The 22159-nt window shown below is 41.3% G+C and overlaps 2 protein-coding genes across 4 annotated transcripts in view; both read left to right on the top strand.

The window, feature by feature from the left end:
- LOC134528852 (platelet binding protein GspB-like) overlaps window positions 1–12754 on the top strand; it is a 113618-nt gene extending 100864 nt beyond the window's left edge. Inside the window, 3 exon segments of the mRNA XM_063362519.1 lie at window positions 2218–2448; window positions 10467–10610; window positions 12693–12754. Coding sequence (XP_063218589.1) covers window positions 2218–2448; window positions 10467–10610; window positions 12693–12754 — 437 coding nt within the window.
- LOC134529149 (putative fatty acyl-CoA reductase CG5065) overlaps window positions 1–22159 on the top strand; it is a 226927-nt gene that overhangs the window by 136908 nt on the left and 67860 nt on the right. Inside the window, exon 1 of one of the 3 annotated variants that reach the window (XM_063362921.1) lies at window positions 10491–10610. The exons of the other annotated variants lie outside the window; for them this stretch is intronic. The gene's annotated coding sequence lies outside the window, so the exon portion shown is untranslated. Of the gene's footprint in view, window positions 1–10490; window positions 10611–22159 lie in introns of those variants that run through there. 3 annotated transcript variants of the gene reach the window in all.

Here is a 22159-nt window from a genome sequence, read left to right as displayed (position 1 = left end):
TATATATGTATATATATATGTATATATATATAGGCTATATATATATATCGGTGTCTAGCTCTTATTGTAGAAAACATATACAAACTCACTTAAGTTATATTTTATTGATTAAAGCTTAACGTTATTAGTTTTGTTTACTTAATATATATTTTGAAGTAAAATGAAACTAAACGTGTCTATGTAATATTGTCATAATGCACAATTTTTTTCAAGTAGGAGCATAAATATTTATGTACAAAGGTAAATCATTTTCAAAATATAGCTAACTCCTACGTTGACAAAAGGCGGCGGTTGCAAACAATGTATGCATTTAATGATAAGTTAATTAAATGAAAATAAGATGTTATTTAAAGTACTGAACTCCACAAGAAAATTTTGGAGTATGTACCTATCGGGCGTGGTCAAAAATACCTGAGTCTGGATCGGCGAACTTGGCTCGCTAAACTCGTACGTGTAAGGGCTGCTTTAAGCCGTGTCCGAATTCAAGTTCGAAGTGATCGTTCTTGCGTCCTGGGCGTACTTCACTTGCCCCTGTGGCGTACTTGACGAATCCAAACGGGCGTAATATTTGGCCTCTTCAAACGGTTCTTGTTTAGCTGCGAATGTTACAGAAAAAAAAAACAGGAACTACAATACCTATATACGTGTATACAATACAATGACCATGCAATGTACACACCAATCACGCAGTGTACGCACTGGAAAAGCAATGTACACACAATGACCACGCAATGACTACCTAATGACCACTCAATGTACACACCAAACACGCAATGCACACACCGAACATGTAATGTATACACTGAACACGCATTTAACGAAAAGGATGCACATTTGGACGAAATTTCTACAAAAAGGAAGTACATTTAACGAAAAGGACGCACCTTTGAACGTAAACTCGAGTAAAAGGAAGTACATTTAAAGAAAATGACGTACATGTGCAAATATTCAAATCAGTAGGATGTGATCATTAATTTACGATAGGATGTAATGCCTCCAAAAATCATTGATTCCAACGGTCATTGGCTCCAACAGTCTTTTGACTTCATCATTAATTGGCTCCAGCAGTCATTGGCTCCAACAGTCATTGGCTCCAACAGTCATTGGGGCCAAACAGTCATTGGCTCCAACAGTCATTGGCTCCAACAGTCTTTGGCTCCAACAGTCTTTGGCTCCAACAGTCTTTGGCTCCAACAGCCATTGGCTCCAACAGCCATTGGCTCCAACAGCCATTGGCTCCAACAGCCATTGGCTCCTACAGTCGTTGGCTCCAACAGTCGGCTCCAACAGTCATTGGTTCCTAAAGTCTTTTTGGCTCCAAAACGTATTAGGCCTAGCTGTTATTTGGCTACAAGACTAGGAGGGTACGAAGTTACGACACTACAGTACTACAAGACTACAAGCTTCAACTGGCTACGAGGCTACAAGTCTACGAAGCTAAAAGTCTACAAGTCTACGTGGCTACGAAACTACTTGTCTCTAACTGTCTTTGACTCCATTCAGCTGCGATAGTTAATTTATCTTATGTAAAGAAACTTGTAAGTAGTCCCGATTCTTTCCAACAGATGACGCAACGTATTTACTTCCGACGTTTTCTTCCTCCCTTTATTAGGCAGATGGAAATTTAATATCTTTCAGTTTTTAAATTTTTGTCACTTTTTTTCAGTGCACCCGAGATGTATCCTGTGACAAATTTTTAAACGAAATACACTTTTTTTACAATGCGTACGTAGTGAAACATTCCCATGAATCGCCCTTAAACAAGGATTCTATCAAGAAACTTGAAAACCCAACTTGGTGTATGAGCTTTACCGCAAGACGATCTCGCAGATGATCTTGTCTTCACGCAATGCCCACCTGAAAATATGCTGTGTTCACATTTCTCTGGACGCTTGAGCGGCTTGGCGTGCAAAACGCTTTGTCATAAATGCTCTATACATGCAACATGTATCGTTTAAGAAATATAATTTCAAGAGAAAACGGTTTTTTTTATTTTTACTTTATTCTGTTTTTAATGTTAATTTTTTGAACAGTGCAAATGAAAATTATTATTTTTTTCATGAATAATTTTTGTATGAAAAATTTGGTACACAATGTAGATGCTGTATGTAGGCCCAGGAGACATTAATCTTCTTTATAGCTCGGCAATGCAATTACAGGCTCACCACCCGGGTTTGCAGAGAGGCGCTAGGCGCGGTGCCAACTGGGCGACTGCAGGGCACACAGGCGGCATCGCCAGCTCGCGTGGGCTCGTGTGGGCTCGTGTTGGCTCGTGTGGGCTCGTGTGGGCTCGTGTGGGCTCGTGTGGGTTCGTGTGGGTTCGCGTGGGCTCGCGTGGGCTCGCGTGGGCTCGCGTGGGCTCGTGTGGGATCGTGTGGGCTCGTCTGGGCTCGTGTGGGCTCGTGTGGGCTCGTGTGGGCTCGTGTGGCGCGGGAGCCAGGGTGTCACGTGGGTCGGTGGTCGTCTCTCGGGGCGTGCGCATCTCTCTCGCGGGCTGTTGGCTGGGAGTTCCCTGCGACCTATTGGGTAACCGAAGGCTGGCAGTGCGTGTTGGTTTTGTGTGCGTGCTGGGGGCGGCCTAGCAGCGCCAACTGCTACCGACCGCGTCCCGCGGGTGGCGGATACGGGAGCCCAGCTCGAGAGTTGCAATCTCGCTGGGGTGGCTGTGAATAACCAATAGCAGTCCGCGGACCAATGGCCGGCCTGTGGAGTCGTTATCACGGCTGTCGGGGAGAAAGGTAGCCTGAATGTAGCTCGGCGCGCGGCAGAAAGCAGCTTCGTCGGCGAAGGCACCGCAGGGGAGCTCGATGTGCCCTGGATGCGAAGTGTAGACGAACTGCGGGCTGGAACTTGCGGAGCTGTGGACTGCCGCGCGCGCAACGGAACTGAACAGCATCGGAATTCTAAAGGAAGAGATGGCGGCGCCTTCAAGTTGGGGCCCTGTTGGAGCCAGTGGTAGCCTGGGCGGCGCGACCTTCAACCGACCCGGGAATTTGGGGGGCAAGAGGGTCCGACTCGCAAGATACTTCATTCGCCTGAACGACTTACCCCCACCCTGGCTTGAAAGGTCGTTGGCTGTTGACTGGAAGAAGGAAGATGAAGATGGCGCAATGTCAGGCTGCCTTTCGCTCCGAGAGCCAGCAGTTCGAGCCGGTTTACTGGCTCGTCTGCCCACTTCTGTCTTAACTGTGGCTGCCTGGGCAGCTGTGGCTGGGCTGACGTGAAGTCGCCCGCCCCTGGGGGCGCATGCGCCCCTGGCTAATAATAACCCAGGAGCTCCCAACTTTAAATGCGGGCCGCAAGGCCCAAGCACCCAACTCCACCAAGGTTGATTTTTCAGCCCCTCCAACTCTTCTTACCTGGACCCTTCTTCCTCTTGTCCAGTAGTTACCTGCTTGCGTAATGCATGTTATTTGATCCCCGCATGAACCGGCCCAGGGTTTTCCCTGTGTCTATGCAGGTTTTACCTGGGTCACATTAGCTAGCTTTTAAGCTAGGCGACCAATGGGGCGTCAGTCATGGCGCCAATCGCAGCCATGGTTGGCCAGTAAACCCCAATAAGCACACGATGCACGCGCCCTTGTCCTGCATGGTTGAAACCCCGCATGGTAGAGTGTATAGGCTTCGGCCTGAGACACACTTAGGTCCTCCCCTAACCTGGACCCTCCCCTACACACTTAGAATTAACTTAGGCTAGGAAAAAAAAAAAATCGGTGTCACGTGCCGCCGCTCAACTCCGGTCCAGCGCCGAGATCTGTTCGCGTCGTCAGCTTACATTCACACCGCGGAAGTGGGATCGCAACACTATCATAGATATCGTAAAACTATAGATACACGTTTACTAAAATTATTTTTTTTTAACTTGTCGCTTTGTTCTCAGTTATTTGTTACGTAGTCTAGTGCTAAACATTTCCGTGTTCATAAATAATGCAGCACACTTTAAGAACGAACAGAGGGAAAAGTGATCCGCACAAGTACGAACAAAAGAAAGACGCCATATTGGTTTTCAATAGTTGTTACCCCATGTCATTTTTTTTGTTGGAAATTTGCTTTCGTTTGCACAGCGATATTACACCCGCCTGGTCTGGGGTGTATTTGTGTTAGTGAGGCGGGATGATAATAGCGACGCTCGCTGGTGCTTCTAGCGCGGTGTCGCCTCTAATGCTTTTCGGAAGCAGAAAACACTCAGGTATCTTGAGCAGTTTTTCAATCGGGTTCCCTTAAGAGATATTCGAAGACCATGACATAGTGTCACAGTTTTAGTCATTCCCAAAAAGGAACCCAATACTAATCACCAATGACTTCGCAAGGGATAGTACTTTGTTATAACATTTTGGTTTATTTCCTTTCTTTATTTTACATATATTTACACATCATGCGAAGTTTTTGACGTGACAACGTCTAATAAATCGATGATCGCTGTCTGCACGCACGAAAAATTGTCCCACTACGGATGTCCCACTACGGATGTGTTTACGCATGCGTGGCATCTCTCTGGTATGTTGCGGACGGTACAGAGAACTCGGCCGGGGTTCGAGGTTATTGTTGTGCACCGCGCCACGGGAGTATATTCGCAAGGAAATGGCGTTCTTACAAGTAGGTATTATTTTAATTACTAGTGTAAATCAGTATATTTAAACAGTTTTGTATGAGTATTGTTTTAGCTGTGTATCTAAATATCTATTGCTGGTATGATACTTTTCACGCTTTAGTTTGACATTGGTAATTATTTGTCATGAGTTATTATTAGATCAACTAAATCACACACCGTATTATAGTTATGAGCCCACGAGCGTGTAAATATTTCGAGTCCAACAGAGAATATGCTAGTTAAAAGAAATTCAAACAAATATCGTGCGTGGAATATTATTAATTTATACCATCTGAAACAATTATTCTCAATATGGTCTCGTGGCCGTGTGGTTAGCATGGATGACTTCCAATTTAAAGGTTATCGGGTCGAATCTCGGCAGCTGCGAAATTTGTTTTGTACTTGTAAAAATAAATACGGCGCACGCAACATTTAAAAAGTAATAAATATATTTGAATTAATAAATGCAAATAAAAGTAAATTTATTAATTAAATTGTACATTTCAGTTCACTCCTTCTTTGTATCCATACAAAATAGTAATAGTTCAATAAATTGATTCAATTTTATTCATAAAAGTATGCAGAGGTAGATTTTATCATACAAAAGATAGAAAAATTTAAAAAAAAAAATTCTTCCTAAAAGATTATAAAATTTTTATGCCTAAATGGTTGCAAAAACCTATTACGGCTCAGTCTCAGGCCAAATATGATATTTCCTTTTTTTTCTGGATCAATCATTTCATCAATGTTTTGTTATGACGTCACGTTAAACTATCGTCCGTAAACCGACTTTACAGACAACCAATTTTTTTTTGTGTGATTCGAATGAAGCTTTATTAAAATGCTTCATTTCATGTTTTCAGTAGCATTTGTAATCTGTATGGCGTGTTAACAAGCTTTTCAGTTCTATTTAGATTTTACAGCAAACAATTATAAAATCCTGTCCCTAGTTACAGCATCAGCAGTTAGTAAGAACGACAGTACCCCACAGGTCTGCGGAGAAATAAGCATATTTTTCGCTTGTGATAGCGCACGTAAAACATGCTAATTTTGATTATAGTAATTTTATTATTTTAATATTACTTATTATTTTAGTAATAATTTTGATTTTAGTATATATTTTTTAGGAAATGTAACACTTGTAATAGAAGAAGAAGTTGTAACATGTACATTAGGTTCACACCTTATCAATTCATCAATACTCCCCCAGGCAAATAATACCGTTAGGGCGTAAACCTGGTTACCAGTGTCCAACATGGGTTCCGAGAACCGGGAAATAGATGCGCCATTTCCAATCGCGGCATGTTACTGGTGAGCGCAGGGCTAGGTCGAGAGGTTGAGGAGACCCATCCCAACTTCGGCCCCACCGACCCGCCCCCAGCTCCGCCGTGAACCCCCAGACCACCTGCAGAGCCAGCCCCCTCTGTGGGATCTTGAGTAGAACCGTCACGGAACCACACCTCTCACATCCCTGGGACCAGGGCCGTTTTATGACAATGCGAGGCCTGGGGTAACAATATTCGGAGGCCCCCCCCCCTTTTTTTATTGTTGTGATAATTTTCAGATGTGAAAAACTCATATTTGCATTTACATGTATGTATGTAATAACTAACATAAAAAAGCACAAGAAGTACCATAATGAAATGCAGCCTGTATACGCAGAAATATGAAACACATTTATGCCGGGAAAACAAAATAATGTATAACAAATTTTCTAGTTGAAATGGAGTAATATTTCATAGCCAACACCCACCCACAATATTTCTCTGCTTCATTTACGAAAGTCTTAAATCGTTCTCAAATATTTACACAATTTTATGAGTTGCAGATCCCGACCAATCAAAATTACATATTTATTAACTCACTTTGCAATAAACTTCTTCCTTGCCTTTTTAGCAGCAAACAAGTTAATGAGTCCATCAAATGAAATGCTGTTCACAAGATCATGTTCTGTAGAAATCACCGCTAACGAGTTTAATCTCTCTTGTGACATGGTAGATCGGAATTGATTCTTCAGAACTGACAGTTTTGAAAATGATCTTTCACTTTCACAGTTTGTGATTGGTAGTGTCAAATACAAGCGCAGTGCTATTGCTACATTTGGAAATACATCAATTATATCACTGTTATATAAGTGCTGCAAAACCATTTGTGGAGTGAATGATGTAACACTGTCTTCAACTTGTTGCTCTCTGAGAAATGATGATAAGTGTAATAATTAATTTGTAATAACAGGCTGCAGATCCTTTCTGTATTTTCTGACCAACTCGGTAGCACTAGATTTGAGTTCATCTTCACTTGCTGTAGTTAAGTTACAAAGACACCCAAATTTTGAGGCAGTATCTTTGTAGGCAGCAGCTTTCTTCTCCAGTTCCATGCGGAGCTTATCAGCAATGCATAGAAATGTGGAAATTCTGAAATTCTCGCGGGATGTTACAACAGTTGAAAGTTCGTCTTTTCCATCCAAAAACTTTTTATTTTTGTAAGATCTAGTATCTACAAAAGTTTGTAACACATGGTTGCTTAGTTGTGTTGCTTTAACTTAAATTTCATCAAAATTATTTCGCAAATCGGAAACAAAATCTTTCAAAGAATTCATCAGTTGATGACCAGTTATGACATCGAGTCCACGCTTCTGTAGATGCTTGGTTATTGTACCGAATCTTTCCATAATGTCGTACCAAAATACGGCCATAAAAGCAAATTCTAGATATTGCATTTTCTTCATGAGGGAGTTCGCTTCCATCCTTGTGACTTGCGTTTCATTTTTGTCGTTGAACATATCATTAAATGCACAGAAAATCTCATCATAATGAATGACGAGAGTTTTCAATGCATCTTCTCTACATGACCACCTTGTTTCCGACAAGCTCTTGACAGTGATTTTTGGCTTTCCGCTATTTCCTGTGCTTTCCGAAATAACTCCTTCAAGAACTGACCACCTGTGAGTGGAAGCAGCGAAAAAATGAGTACAGCTTTTCTAAAAACAGAAACAGTTTTGTTGCATGAATACATTCACCAACACTGTTTTTTCCTATTAAGTTTACTGAATGTGCTGCACATGGAACATACAGCACAGAGCTGTTTATTGATTTAATGTGCGCTTGTAGGCCCTCGTATTTTCCTGACATATTGGCTGCATTATCATAGCTCTGACCTCGGCAATCCTGGATATCAATGGTGTTGTCTTTTAGAGTACATGTTACAACTTCACTTAAATTTCTTCCTGTGTCGCTGTAAATTGGAATGAAACACAAAAACCTTTCCAAAATGTTACCGTTAAGGCAGTATCTAAATACAAAAGATAACTGATCTGTATGGGAAACATCAGGTTTAGAATCAACTATTAGTGAATAATATTTGGCCTGTCTAATCTCATTTAGCATGTGTTTCCGAACTTCGTTGCCCATTAGCTCAATGAATTCTTCACATATATCAGAAGAAAGATACGATACATGACCTTTTCCTTTGTTCCCATGTATCCTTAAATGTTCCTGTAAAAAAGGATCAAACTGAGCAAGGAGTTCCAAAATTCCTATGTAATTACCATTACGAAGGCTGTAAGTTTTGGAAGTTTGTTTATTTCTTCTTGTTCTTTTCTTTTTGCTTTACGTTTGGAAGCACCACTATCAAATTAATGTACACTCATTTTGTGACATTATTATAAAACTTAAACCAATTAGCAATTATTATCAAACTAAAACTCTGGTATAGTATCAAGGTCTGTTTACATTATTCCCGCCTGATGGACTTCTCTATTGTTGAACACAACTACCAACATGAACATCATAAACAAGTTCGTATGATTCATAAACCAAAAAAAATTATTAAAAGAAATAAAATCATTACTGCAAAAACAAAATTAATAGCTTCAAAATCTCACTAAAAACATTTAGTTGCACAAATAGATTAAAACAGGGATATCGATTGTTGTTCGTCAATCTTACATTAAGAAGTTTTACGCGTACATAAATTACATGACATCTGTTGGAACTAAAACGAATCACACATCACATTAATCGACCTCTCGAATCGAACAATAGCACCCATAGCGCCACAATCGCTGTTGTGGTATGTAATGAATCCGCTCGCTTTGTCCGCACCACAGTAGTTATCGGCGACCGGTGTCGATGTCGGTGACTTACTCAGTAGCTATAAATAAAACCATACAAGTTACAGCACGGGGTGGTTTTATTGTGGAATCATGCTTTACAAAACTAAATAAATAGGTATCTAAATTTAAAGACAAGTTATTATTACGCCAGATATAAAATGGGAATTCCTTTAAATAATGATATTTTTTTTAATAAAATTTGAGGCCCCCTAGACGCGGCCCTGCCTGGGACCCCTCGGTCACCCAGTTGCTCGTGATCCAGCTGAGGCCTATCCCACCTCTACTAGCTCAGCAGGCTAGTACCCGAGCTTAAGTAGCTCTACACTTCCACTCGTCAACAGGGCGGGGACCCTTCGGAGTGTTCTCCAAGCATATGAGGACCACTACCACCACGTTTCCTACTCCAATCCTGATCCGGAGCCATTAGAGGAAACCTCAGCAGGGAACAATCACAGTAAAGGATCAGACACATGGTACCCTTCATTTTCAGGTATAGTGCTTTCCCAGGCAGCACTACGGCGGCCGAGTCCCCCCGAATCAGGACATGGATGTCCTTGGGTACTTCAATATCAGCATGTCTCCCGCCCGAAGGTTACAGCTGTGCCAAAGCCCGGGTTGGTAAGGTAACACCAGACCAAAGACTGCCTTAATTACCGACCCTCAGACTATCCCCCGCCCAAGGGTTACACGCTTGCCAGAGCCCGGGTGCCCTTACCGGGAGAGCCCCCCCCCCCACCCCCACCCCCTCCGTCGCACTGCCACCCTTCGCTATTCCATATGCATCATGAATTCTTCACATTGAATCCGATGCTTTGAGACACCACCTAGGGTTTGTGGGTCCAAATAAGTTGTAACACCAAGCTTTTCCGTGAGTGCTTCTGGTATCTACACTACGTGAGGTATTTTAACTATATTATCCAAATAAAGAAATATTTTTTGCCGTCAGTCTTTATTAACTTCAACATTCCTCTTAATTGTAATTGTAATTTCTTTTGTAAATGGAACAGAAATATTAGTTTGAAATTACGTATATTCGTAATTAGGTACATTTACATGAAAAACAACTGTACCACTACAAAATAGTGTTCGCGGTAACACTGGGTTCGTATTCTTACCCGGGTATTTATGCTTTGTGTTGCCCCAGTACCTCCGATCATAGTTAAAGTTATTTTTAAACCCGTCCCCTGAATAGCTTTCCAGTATTAACTGTTCACATTAATAATCATAATAAAACAAAATAAAAGTCAAATTATTGAATATTCGATTGTCTTTTCCATGGTTAAAAAAACGTATGCTTGAATGAAATTAAATTGAAATACAAAATTATGCGCCAATTTTTGTAAGAAAATTTCCAGTATTTCCTCGAAAAAAAAAAAAACAACGTATTTCGTGTATGCAAGAATAAATGTATTGTGCAAAGTTAAAATATCTTTCTTGTAGTAGGTATGACGAAACATTTCTGGGCAGTTTGTTTTGTAAAGTGTGTTTTGTTACAAAAAATATGTTTTATTCACTATCGGTGGCAAATTGCAAGAAATTAAAACGTTAGAAAAAACGCGAATGCTCTTAATGGCTGTAGTGAAAGATAAGTGTTGTGTCGGTGGTTATCCTATGCCCGGGGCCGGCCAATCGCGAGAGGACGCGAGCGGCAGGCGCGGAGGATTGCACACGTGGCCTGGCGGAGGGGGGAGGGGGCGATGGCGGCGGAGTGGGGAGAGCAGTCGAGAGGGGGAGGTGACGTGGCGGACGGCGCGGTATAAGCGGCGCGCCGGCACCGCGCGCGCCAGTATCGCGCCCGCCGGCCTGGAAGTGCTCGAGTGCTGCCCGCCGCCAGGAAGAAGAAGAAGTTGGTCACTCGGCCACGCGACGCGACCCGCTTCGCTCCCGTTCCGGCCCGCGGCCCAGGTAACTTTCTGCGTCCGCCGCGATCTCTCGTACCGACATTTTTACATGTCAAACACCCGCTGTTTCCGAAGAAACCACACGCGATTTACATATCCGAGCGGCGTCTGCTTACGGAAAGCATTTAACAATACGATGGAGGGTGGACGAGTCTGTTTCCGTATTCATTTTTCAAACTGTGTTTTTATGAGCGTGAATAGCGTGTTTTCAGAACAATGTTTAGACATGAAGCTCCCTTGATAGTTTCTTGGATCCACTCGAGGGTCTTGCATTACACCTTCATCTTAATTTCTCCGTCATGTAATCTCATGGTTACCGCTCGGATTTAATAGTTGTCTTATTCGCGATGCTAGCAGAGACATGCGCTTAGACGCGATGCCTACCGTCCAATAAGCACAAGCGAACGTCTTAATCATCCCGCTTCATTTACACCTGATTAGGGGGGCCCTTGAAAGACCCTTTAGCCTAAAGGAACATTTGAAAGTTCATTTGAGGATGTCGGGCTTTTTTTTGTCAACTTCGTAAACCTTCCAAAAGATCCTTGCAGTATCGTCGGACGCACCTTTTCTTGAAAGAACGAGTCTCTCGCGTGAACTCTTGAGTGGTTTGTGATGCTGTCTACACGCTTTCATGTTTATTTGTTGCTATCAGTGATGAACTTGCACGTGTAAAAGTTGAAGAAAATAGCCTGAAAATTGGTAAATGTTAACGAATGACTGCCGATAAATTATTTATTTGTTGATACACCAGGTTGTTATCGTCGGAACAATTCAGATATCTTTCCACGTCTAGTTTCTCACTGATTGCAGCAGCCTTGAAATTGAAGGAACCTTTTGTTAAGGATGGGTCGATAAAGGACACTTCCTTACTATTCGGAAACAGCATCTAATTCTTACGGTATCGCTTTCAAACAGAAATGGCACTGTGAATCAAAAGTAAAGAACGTGGGTATAACAAAAAAAAGTACGGTAAATGTTTTAGTTGTTACGTATTTCAGAGTGTTTTAGCATTGTTTACATAACTTGATGTAAGCTTTTGGACATACGCCATTGCTAAGCACACGTATGTCTGTAGAAGAAAACTACAAAAAAACAAAAGACAAAAAACACAAATTAAGCAAAAAAATTGCTGTTGTCAACAGGATATATACACCACATAATATTCCATAACAGGAATATGGTCAACAAACAATGAAAAACAAAAGAAAAATGGACTAAGAACGAAAAAAATACCCACAAATTATGAATTAAACCCCAAAAAACAAAAAACAAAAAAAAATACATGTGCTTAGCAATGGCGTATGCCCAAAAGCTTACATCAAGTCATGCACTCCCATTGCACAAATGTTTCAAAGATAATTTTTTACATACTTAGCAAAGACACACCAACAATAATATTATCGTACTTTATATATTATATCCGCGTTCTTTTTTCAATCAAGTTTCTGTTTTTAAGAATACACTGCAAACTTTTACCGAATCGCTACAAATACGGGGCGAGTATTTTTTTTTAAAAGGCCCCGTGGAACATGCGTGAAAAGAATGAGTGATTGATTAAACACAGTGCCGTGTGACACATTTTCCTAGAGGAGGGGCTGGAAAGGTCATGGTGGACAATTTCCGCACCCCCCCCCCCCCCCCTTGGTGGGCTGTCGACACCATCTTGGCGGGTCCGTCTATAAACGTGTAATTTTTTTTCCTATAGTCTCATAGTGTGCACAGAGAAAAAGGCTTGTTTGAATCAAACAAATATTTGTTTATGGCGAAACAAATATTTACTTGGTGGAACAAAATATGTTGATAGTTTAACCAAACTCGGTAAGTAACAAAAATAATTTGTTACACCTAACCAAATATACATTTGATGTGACAAAATCATTTTGTTGGGTCAGCAGAATCTTTCCCACTGCAAAATATTTGTTTGAATTAACAAAATATATTTATTTCTCCATATATAAACAAATATTTTGTAGAGACAAACAAACATTTTTCTCAGTGATGTTCTATCGTCCATATGGAGGCCATTAGAGCAGATAAGGGGAGAAACGGAAGAGGCTGAGCAGTGACGGAATGGACTTGTGCCGAGGGTTGATTGGAGTTGTCGGGGGAGGCTGCTGCGATGAAACATTTTGGCTCACGGCGACGTGAAAGATTCGGGCGTGACCGGGAATTCAACCCGGACACCTTTGTGAGAAGTCGGCCACCTTGGCCCGTCTCGTTCGTTCCTGAAAATGACCAGATCTGTAGTAGAGCTGTAGCAAACCGCATGTATACGGTACTGAGTAACGGGTGCGCCATCTAGTAACGAGTAACGAAACGGTACACACGAATGCATTTCGTTACTCGCATTTTTCGTATGTTTTACGCATGCGCGCGCTTATTCGGTGAAATAAAAGAAAACGTACGTTACAAAGAACGATGTTTGTTTATTAGGTAAAGTATAATTGTAAATTCGTCGTCCAAGTTTTTTACTGTTTATTAAAGGTATTGTGTGTGTAGCCAAAGTTTGAGATTGGAACAGAAACAACGCAAGAAAGTATTTTTTACAAATTAGAAATATGTATGTTTTTATTATTATCGCGTATTTTCACGTTTTTATATTTTATCTTAAAAGAGATAATATAATAAAGCCGCTCGAATGAGATTTAATTGTTTCTTGGTTAACAAAAACTGTTAATTATCAAATATTGTTAATTATTTTTATTCTATTTATTATTATTTACGCGACGTCATACTGATACTGTACGCGTACGCAATACGACTCGATTCGTTGCTGCAACATAACATAGCATGTTATTAGCGGTATCAGAAGTAACGAGTAACGTAACGATACGACAGTAACGAGTACTAATTGTTATAGTAATGAATACATACGGGTACGCTTTTTTTCGTTACTTTTACACCTCTAAACTGTAGTGCCTGAAGTGTGTTATCGCGCGCTGTACGTTGTTGATCTCGCTGTGGGATTGCGTTGGTCACCGGAAGAACCACGGAGAAACGGCGTTGTCGTCTCTGGTTGCTGGTTGGTTATCGTGATCCGCCCGGCTCGGGCCAGGCCTTCTATCTGCACACTGACTGCGGTGATTCACGCATCATCCGATAGCATTTGCAAGCATGATCGCTAATGAAGATGACACCTCGACACTCGTGTCCGAGTTATCACCTCACACGGGTCTTTCATTGCAGGGAGATCGTGTTTTCCGCGCACACGCATCAGAATACCCAGTCCGGAATCCGGGAAGGAAATTTTTCACAAGTGACCGACTCCAGACTGTCGACAATCAAATTCTGGACCAATGACACATCAGTCAGGCATGGGCGTCGCGCCGGGGGGGGGGGGGGGGACACACGTCCCCCTCAATAATAAAAGTCTTCAATTTCGTCCCCTCCAATAATAATAGTGATTATAATCCCTTTATTACTTATGTGTGTGTACATGTGCGAAATATTCTTAATACTGCTGCGGCATTTAAGTGTAGCATTCAGGTTTCTCCTGATGTTTTAATTAATGATTTTGTGTGGATATAGCACCAGAAGATATGTTAACTGGTTTTTTTACAAATTTGTTCTCTGATAATATTTTTTATAAAAAATTAATTAAATTAAATATTGCAACCAACTATAATTAGAATATTTAGGAAAGAAAAATACCTAAAAACCACTTTTTTGTACCTTCAAACTCCAAATTTTCCCGGGGGAGGACCCCCGGGCCCCCCGCTTTTTTTTCAGGGGATGGATATTCCTCAACAACTATATCAATTAAAGTCCCCCCCCCCCCCCCAAAAAAAAAAAATCCTTTCAACGCCCATGAGTCAGGTGCTTGAAACACCGAGCTAACAGGCCAGACGTGATCACATTAGTTAATGACATAGAAACGAGTGTTTGTGAAATTGTATTACTATTACTATAGTCATTTATAGCTTTTCGACCGCTGAAAACGACGATGTTCATAGTATAGTTTTGACTAAAATGAAAACCATTGTTAGACAAAAACTATTTAAGAACATTATTTTCCTTTATATGACATATATTTTGATTTAATTTATGCATTAAATAATCTGGTTTTTTAGGGCAGTTTTAGAAAGCCGGTACAAACATGTTTAACAAAGCTATATGTGTTGTGATGTGACAAGGTCAAGTCTATCGGAGCTATGAATGACTTAATGCATGAGGTCAGTAGTGGAAATGAGGGGCGATGAGTAGAGACCTGCAAAATTCGCGGATTCATTCGGTGATAAGCTAGAATTCAAACACATATACCTCTTAGATAATTTTGCTATTGGCTTACTGTTAATCTAAACGAATCTCAACCAGTTATAAACCCTCAACCAAAGATGGATCGAATCACAGACAAACCAGCTGAGACGACTTACAAGTCGGCAGCCAATGAACTTGAGTTATTTGCCCGAGTGTACAGGGGTATGTGCAGTCTATCCTGAATGCCATCGAAACCGCGAATTTTACAGGTCTCTAGCGATGAGGTAAACATGGGAGCATTATTGACGGAATGAATGGGCAGGGTAAGGCCCGGTGCACACGTGCGGACATTGTCCGCGCGGTGCCGCTGCGGCGCCGGAGATGCCTTCTCGGAAGGCTTGACTGATAAGAAGTAATGCACACTCAGCTGCGGCGCCGCAGCGGCTCCGCACGTCCAGTGCACGTCCACTGTGCTTACATTTTTGTCCGTAGATCCCACAGGAACGCTGCGGCGCCGCACGTCCAACTACGTTCCTTAGTACATTGGTGTCAATCGAGCAGTGCACACGTGCGGTCGATTGCCGCAAAGTGAAATGGCAGCATCACGTGAATTTGAAGACATATTAGTTGTTGAACTCTTCATCGCAGAAGTTAAAAGTTATCCAGAGATATGGAACGTAGCCGTTGAAGAATACCATGACCGTAATAAAAAAAGAAGTGCTTGGATCAACATGTGCTGTAAATTTTGCGAATCGTTTGACGAAAAGGATGACAAGGAAAAAAAACTTGTTGCAAATCTGCCCCTCAGGAGTCTTGAGTCGGTGAAAGGATGCACCCAATGTTTCCTAGTTGTATCCAATAAACATTTGTATACTAGGTACACAACGAATTCCCGTTTACGTTTGTACACATCCATCTCGTTAGTCGGCATCGTTCGGACTGTGCGGTATTTGTCCGTACTGTGTGAATGTGTTTCTGCGGCAGCGGCGCCGCGCGGACAATGTCCGCACGTGTGCACCGGGCCTAAGCGGGTCAGCGGCCGACTCACCCGCGCAACTTGCCCGGACTTGACACCGCCGGGGAAGGAAGGCGGATCTCTGGGCGGTTGCGGCCTGCGTCATCGCACGTCACTTGCCGTCACTGCTCCCTGATGATGGCGACTGCAATGTCGACCGAAACGTCGGTGAATTATTCGCCGAGGACGCGGCTGCAACACAGAAGCCAAGCTTCTTCATTTTAGTTTTATTGGCATTATTAAAAAATACCCGCACTGACATACGAGGTTGGTTACGGATGTACGTAATTTGATAGCTCGCATAGATCTGAGCGTAGTTCGGTTCTTGTCGATTTTTGTATATTATTTGGGTAAATCTTTCACTAACACCCGTGTACTTCGCGGCTCTTGCATTTGCTTTTATTGATGTTGCAACTTAGCATTTGTTTTTCTCTTCATCTGTATAACATGTAGGGGTATTTTCTCCCCATACTGTGAATAACTTAAAAGTTGTGCAGCCATTGTACGCTAGCAGCATCTATCTCCATGTCAGACTGTCAACTGAGTGAGCATAATTGAGTTTATGCATGGGCTGTAAGGGCGCCGTCTGCCCGGGAACTCATACGGTACGCAGAGCTTCCGGAAAAAACAACGCGATTTTAAAACTACTCAAGATATGCGGGTGGGGTCTGTTTACGTAAAGCATTTAAGAATTCGCCGAGGGCACAAAGTACTTTTGATTCCGGATTAAGTTTTTAAACTGTATTTTTAGAAGAGTTAAAACGTCTGAAAGGCATTTTTTTCAGTGTAAATTTTTATGTGTTAAACAACAGGTGAAGATTCTTGAAAGCACTTAAGGGGCTTGTATTACACCTTTACCATCATTTCTATGCCATATAATGTTACGGTCACGCTCAAATTTCACAGTTGTCCTACGGACGACGAGAAGACTGCGCGTCAGCTCAGAGGAGACACCGCGCTAGAAGCACCAGCGAGCTTCGCGCTTATCATCCCGCCTCACTAACACACGTACACCCCGACTAGATCAGTGGCGGATCCAGAGGTTCACCTCGGAGGGGCACTCTAGGATTTCAGAATAGCCAGAGAAAAAATGTCTTAAAATTACTAAATTTGTATTTAATCTACTCACACTACACATAACATCCAACCACCAGATTTTATGATTCTACAAGAAATTCATTAATTATATTAAAATATTTTATTGGTTTCGAAAACAATCATTTTTGTCGACAATATTAATGTAGCAAACAACTGGTTTTTCGGGGGCGGGGGGGGGGGGGGGGACTGGCCCCTGGTGCCCCCCCCCCCCCTCCTTGGATCCGCCACTGGACTAGACGGGCCTCGTAAGTTGCGCGAGTCGGTACCTTCCCTCGTGGAGCCTGTATTTCCAGCCGCCAACAAGTTTGGCGCAGAACTGCGCGAATTTACGCCTGGAAGACAATAGCAGCTCCGAGCCACTCCTCACGTCTCTGTGCCATGGAGCCGAGGTGGCGCAGTGGTTATTCACACTTACTCGCAGTCTAGAGGCCCGCGATCGAATCCCGCTCCGACTATCCTCATTTCGATGATCCATGGCTGTCCGAAGTCACTCCAGGCAGGTTCGGGAATGGTCCGTTACAGTTCCTCCTCTAGCGTGGTGTTTGCCTCTCCCGTCTCTAGTCTCGTTGTCGGCGAGAAGTTAAGCCCAAGTAAAAATAAGCTATAATTGTTAGTGAAACAGTTTTGGGTCCTTAGTGGCCGTGGGTTCGATCCCAGTACTCTAGCATGGATCAAATTAATGAGCTCGGTGGTCTGTTGGTGCGGAGATCTCTGTAATCGAGGGTCACGGGCTCTCTGGGATGTGATATTCTCAGTTGTCAATTATCATCGTTGGGTTCGACTGTTCGCTGTGTTTTTCAAGGTTGTTGTATGTTCGCATTTACTGTTTTCGTTGCTAGCCCTTTGTGTTCGTCCTTGCTATTTTTTCGTGACTAAAACTAAATTTCTCCCGTGGAATATTCTGTGCTGTCTGATACCTATATTTTGTCATCAGCTGATTTAGACTTGTTCTCTGTGGGTTTTGGTTTTCACTTTAATTTAGCATTCTTGAAGTTTTTCCATGACAGAACAATGCAAAACTGCAATGGCGTATATCTAAATAAATGTATTTCATCAAAATTCCCCATTGCAAGAATCTTTCAAAGAAATAAACACACTAACAATTTTCTGTTGACTTGCAGGCCGTAACCAGACGCGGCTGAAATCCACAAGCCAAGCTCATTCTCACTACAAGGTTTCACTGTCACAGCCCCACAGCCCATGGCTGCGTGTCGTTGAATCAGAATACTCACTTTGGCGATTACACTAGGAACCAATAGCACGCAGCTCTGTGCTATCAACACAGGCAAGCGTACGAAAAATAAGCCAGTGGCATGGCGTGACACTACAATAATTTATTAATACATTATAGTTATTTTTTTATTATCTGGCGACAAATATAGTATTTTTCATTTTAATTAGTAATTTTGCAGCACTATATGTTTATTTTTACAGTACATTTGTATAGTGGTTAAAACAGGTTTCTTCTATGAAAATAGTTTTTATTTGCTATAATAATGCTGGTACGGTCTTTTAATGATTCTTGCAATGCGAAGATTGATTTAAACCGGAATTTTTTGGACACACGCCTTTACATTGTTATGTTGTAGAGAAACTTCAAGAACGGACAAAGAGATGGTTACACATACTCACAGAACACAAAGCCATAAAAAGCCGATGTTTAAAGTCGATACATTTAACTTTTTACATCGGCTGATTTTGACTTGTGTTCTGTGTGTTTTTGTTATATCTTTATCCGTTCTTGAGGTTTCTCTGTGACATAAAGTAAAAACCAGCAATGGCGTATGTAAAAAAAAAGTTTTAATTCAATATTATATCGTATCGTTAATTTTAAACAAATAAAATGTTAATACCGCAGGTATTTCCTGCCATCTATTGGACTGGTGTGGCAGCAATAGTAGTTTTGTCATGAAGCTGTCCTGTGTTGGTTTATGGTGTATTGACTAACTAGTTACTAGAGAATTGTTTTGGAAGATTAAACTTTTCTGTCACACTGGAACTGTGTCGGATGTTGTGAAGTGAAACAGTCACTGAACCGCGCGGGGAGTTGCAAACTTATAACTTTCTGTGAAAATACTTTTTTTTTGCCATCTTTGCGCTTAAAATAACACTTATAACACAAAAAAAATGGGTGCGTGGCCACCACAAGCTTTAGACGTGAAATACTACACTTCGTTTATTCTCTTGAAGATAAAATAATTATATCATTAATTCACTTGAACATAAACTATATAATAAAGTATTCAGCAGTGTTACACACAGGATGTTCTTCATTATTGTAAGAAACATGACGACGAAAAACTTTGCAAAGAGTCTTATAGATGTCCGTCTCTCTTCTTTAGTCTTTATTCGTAATTCACTCCCCCCTCCCAAACCATATTTTTCCACCATCGAGTGCACCACTCCTGAGCGTTGCAGCTGTCGTTGCCTGCGATGAGTCATCGTCTCGTCTTATACTACTGGCTATAGAGAAGTTGCACTTAAAAGTATTAACTATAAATTAGTGAATAATTTGCTAAATGATAATCTTAACGTTAGTAAATCTTGAAGCATTTTTCAAACAGTGTAGTTAATTGTAAAGCGTCACACACGGGTCGTTACCACAACGCCGAATGTCAAAATTGACCACAACGCCGACAGCTAGAAAACTGCTGTGTACCACAACGCCGAAATAACAACTGAATGAATTTGTGTGTGTTTCTTAAATGTACCTTAACGCCGAAATACCACAATCAAACCTAACCTTACCTAACCTAACCTAGCATAATATAACCTAATTTAACCTAGCCTAGCCAAACCTAACCTAACCTAACCTAACCTTATGTAGTCTAACCTAACCTAGTCTAACCTAACCTAGTCTAACCTAACCTTTGTGGCAGTCCTGCAATGGCATTTTTCGGTGTTAGTGTATTTCGGCGTTGTGGTAATTCGGCGTTGTGGTACACAGCAGTTTTCTAGCTGTCGGCGTTGTGGTCAATTTGGCATTTCGGCGTTGTGGTGCGTCCCCGTCACACACGAGACTTGCGGGGCTCGTGGCCAAGGCGACGGGCAGATTGTGACTTGCCACTGGAGTGGTTCCAGAGCTCGCCAGCGACAAGCCTTCGCTTTCGACTTAAGGGGGGCACTTACGAATCGAAATATGCCCTCTTGTTTTTGGCCATTACAATTTTATATAGTTTAATTTTTAAAAAAAATTGGCTTCGTTAAAGCTTATTACATAATTTGGTGAAATGCTTGAACTTAATGGTGACTGGTTGCTACTCATAGTTTCCCCTGGGAAGTCTTATGGAATTTAGAGTTCCTCTTTGGGAATGCCTGTAAGTTTAATGATACTATCAATAGATACTCTGTTATGGTCTTTGAAAATATTTCAAAGTGTGCTCTTTGTCCAGAAGAAAACAAATGTTAAAATTATCAACCATAAAAAAATTGATATGGCATAAAAACTGTTTAAATCAATACGGTGTGTTTGGGTTCCTAGCTTTCACCCTTAATGACCCGCAGTTTTTTTCGCGTCCTGCGTATAAGGACTTTTTCAACGATATGAACAGTTTTTTTTCTAATCATCTAGTGCTTTTTAATCAAACATTTCTGAATGTTTTATTACGAGTGAATTCTCATGAATGTAATTTAAGGTAATTCAGTGTTTTTACAGTGGAAATTATGTAACAGTCCATTTCATCTTTAATTACGTGCATGAAAATTTCGAACGTAATATGCAACTTTCTATAAATGCTATTGCGTCTCCTTCACAGCCGCGTCAGAAAGAGATTTTTTGGGTTGCGAAAGGGAAAGAGAAGCTGAGCACGAAATTTTGACTCCGACTGACGACATTTATGTGGACTGTGTTCTCTCAACTGTACCCTCTGCCTCCGCGCTTTCATGCGTGTTGGGTAGCCTCTTGGTAAACTTTAATAAAAATAATATATTAAAAGGGGCATGCTTGAGTGTAATCTCTCACATGCACGTACCATTGCACAGGCGAGAGGTTGATTCTTAATGTCTTTAGCCCCTGCTGAAAACTAGGTTTTTTTTGGTGCACTTATGTCATATGTTTCTGCATTAAATTTACTTGAGATTGGCACATGCACAAAATTTACAAAACCATAAAAAAGTTGCCTAAAATAAAATAAAAAAAATATTTTTTTTTATTTTCGAAAAATTTAAACAGAAACCCTTAAACCTGGTTAACAATGAATGTACTAGGCATTTCTTCTTATAATATGTCCATTTTGTTGGTTAATTGTTTCTTTTTTAGTTCACTTTATTTGGCTGTACGAATTTATTATTAGCGCTTAAACCCAGATCATACAAGTACCTATAGTAAATATCACATGTTCCCGTGTTGACAAAATCATCATCAACATAGGTGCGTTGGAAATATTTTTCTGGAAAATTTCTTCAAGAATCATGATTGCATCGGTCTTTTTGTTGTGTAATTTTATAAAAAATAATAATATGCCTGTTGTATAGTCAAGTTTAAAGAATCTCTTCTGAAAGAAATTAAGTCAATTTTATTTAAATTGTCTAGATATAAGTCAAAGATGCGCGCCGATTTACTTTCTCCCCTTCAAAATTTCAATGCATGGTATCAAGTATACATTGTTTTTGCAAAAACCAATGTTAGGCGATTATTAGAATCCGCAACATTGTTAGTATTATCGATTCGCACACTAAGAAGTTTTCGTGCTATTTTATTTGAGCTTATAAGAGACGTTACTTTCGAAATTGGACGACATTACAAAGTTATTTTAAATCGTTCCATCCTACGGCCCCCTTCCGGCTGTGTTACCTGTGATTGGCTATTGCCGTAACATGGCACTGCCATTGAGTCCTATGGAGAAGTGTCGCTAGCTCGACTATTATCTTTCAAAGATTTGTGCAATGGGAGTGCATGACTTGATGTAAGCTTTTGGACATACGCCATTGCTATGCATAGCAATGGCGTATGTCCAAAAGCTTACATCAAGTTAGCTCGACTATTGCCTCGCGCCTGGAGGCACACACACCAGAGTGGCCTTCTTTGGCATCAGCCTGCAGTACAGATGCAGCCTTGTCCAAGTTACCACCCATGGCATAGCGTAACTCTTACGTCAACTTAATAAGGATCGCAGGCATTCGCAGCCATTGTCTGAAGTCTTATCATTTCCACCATCAAAAGGAAATAATTTTCAAAGAAGCAGCGGGAAAAGTTGTTCTATCCCCCCGAAATGAAATTCTGCTTGCGCTCCTGTCTGAGGTTG

The sequence above is a fragment of the Bacillus rossius genome, chromosome 2 (genome assembly GCF_032445375.1).
Source record: "Bacillus rossius redtenbacheri isolate Brsri chromosome 2, Brsri_v3, whole genome shotgun sequence".
Taxonomy (NCBI): domain Eukaryota; kingdom Metazoa; phylum Arthropoda; class Insecta; order Phasmatodea; family Bacillidae; genus Bacillus; species Bacillus rossius.
The sequence above is the reverse complement of the archived record's forward strand: the minus strand, read 5'-3'. Positions and strand labels throughout refer to the sequence as shown.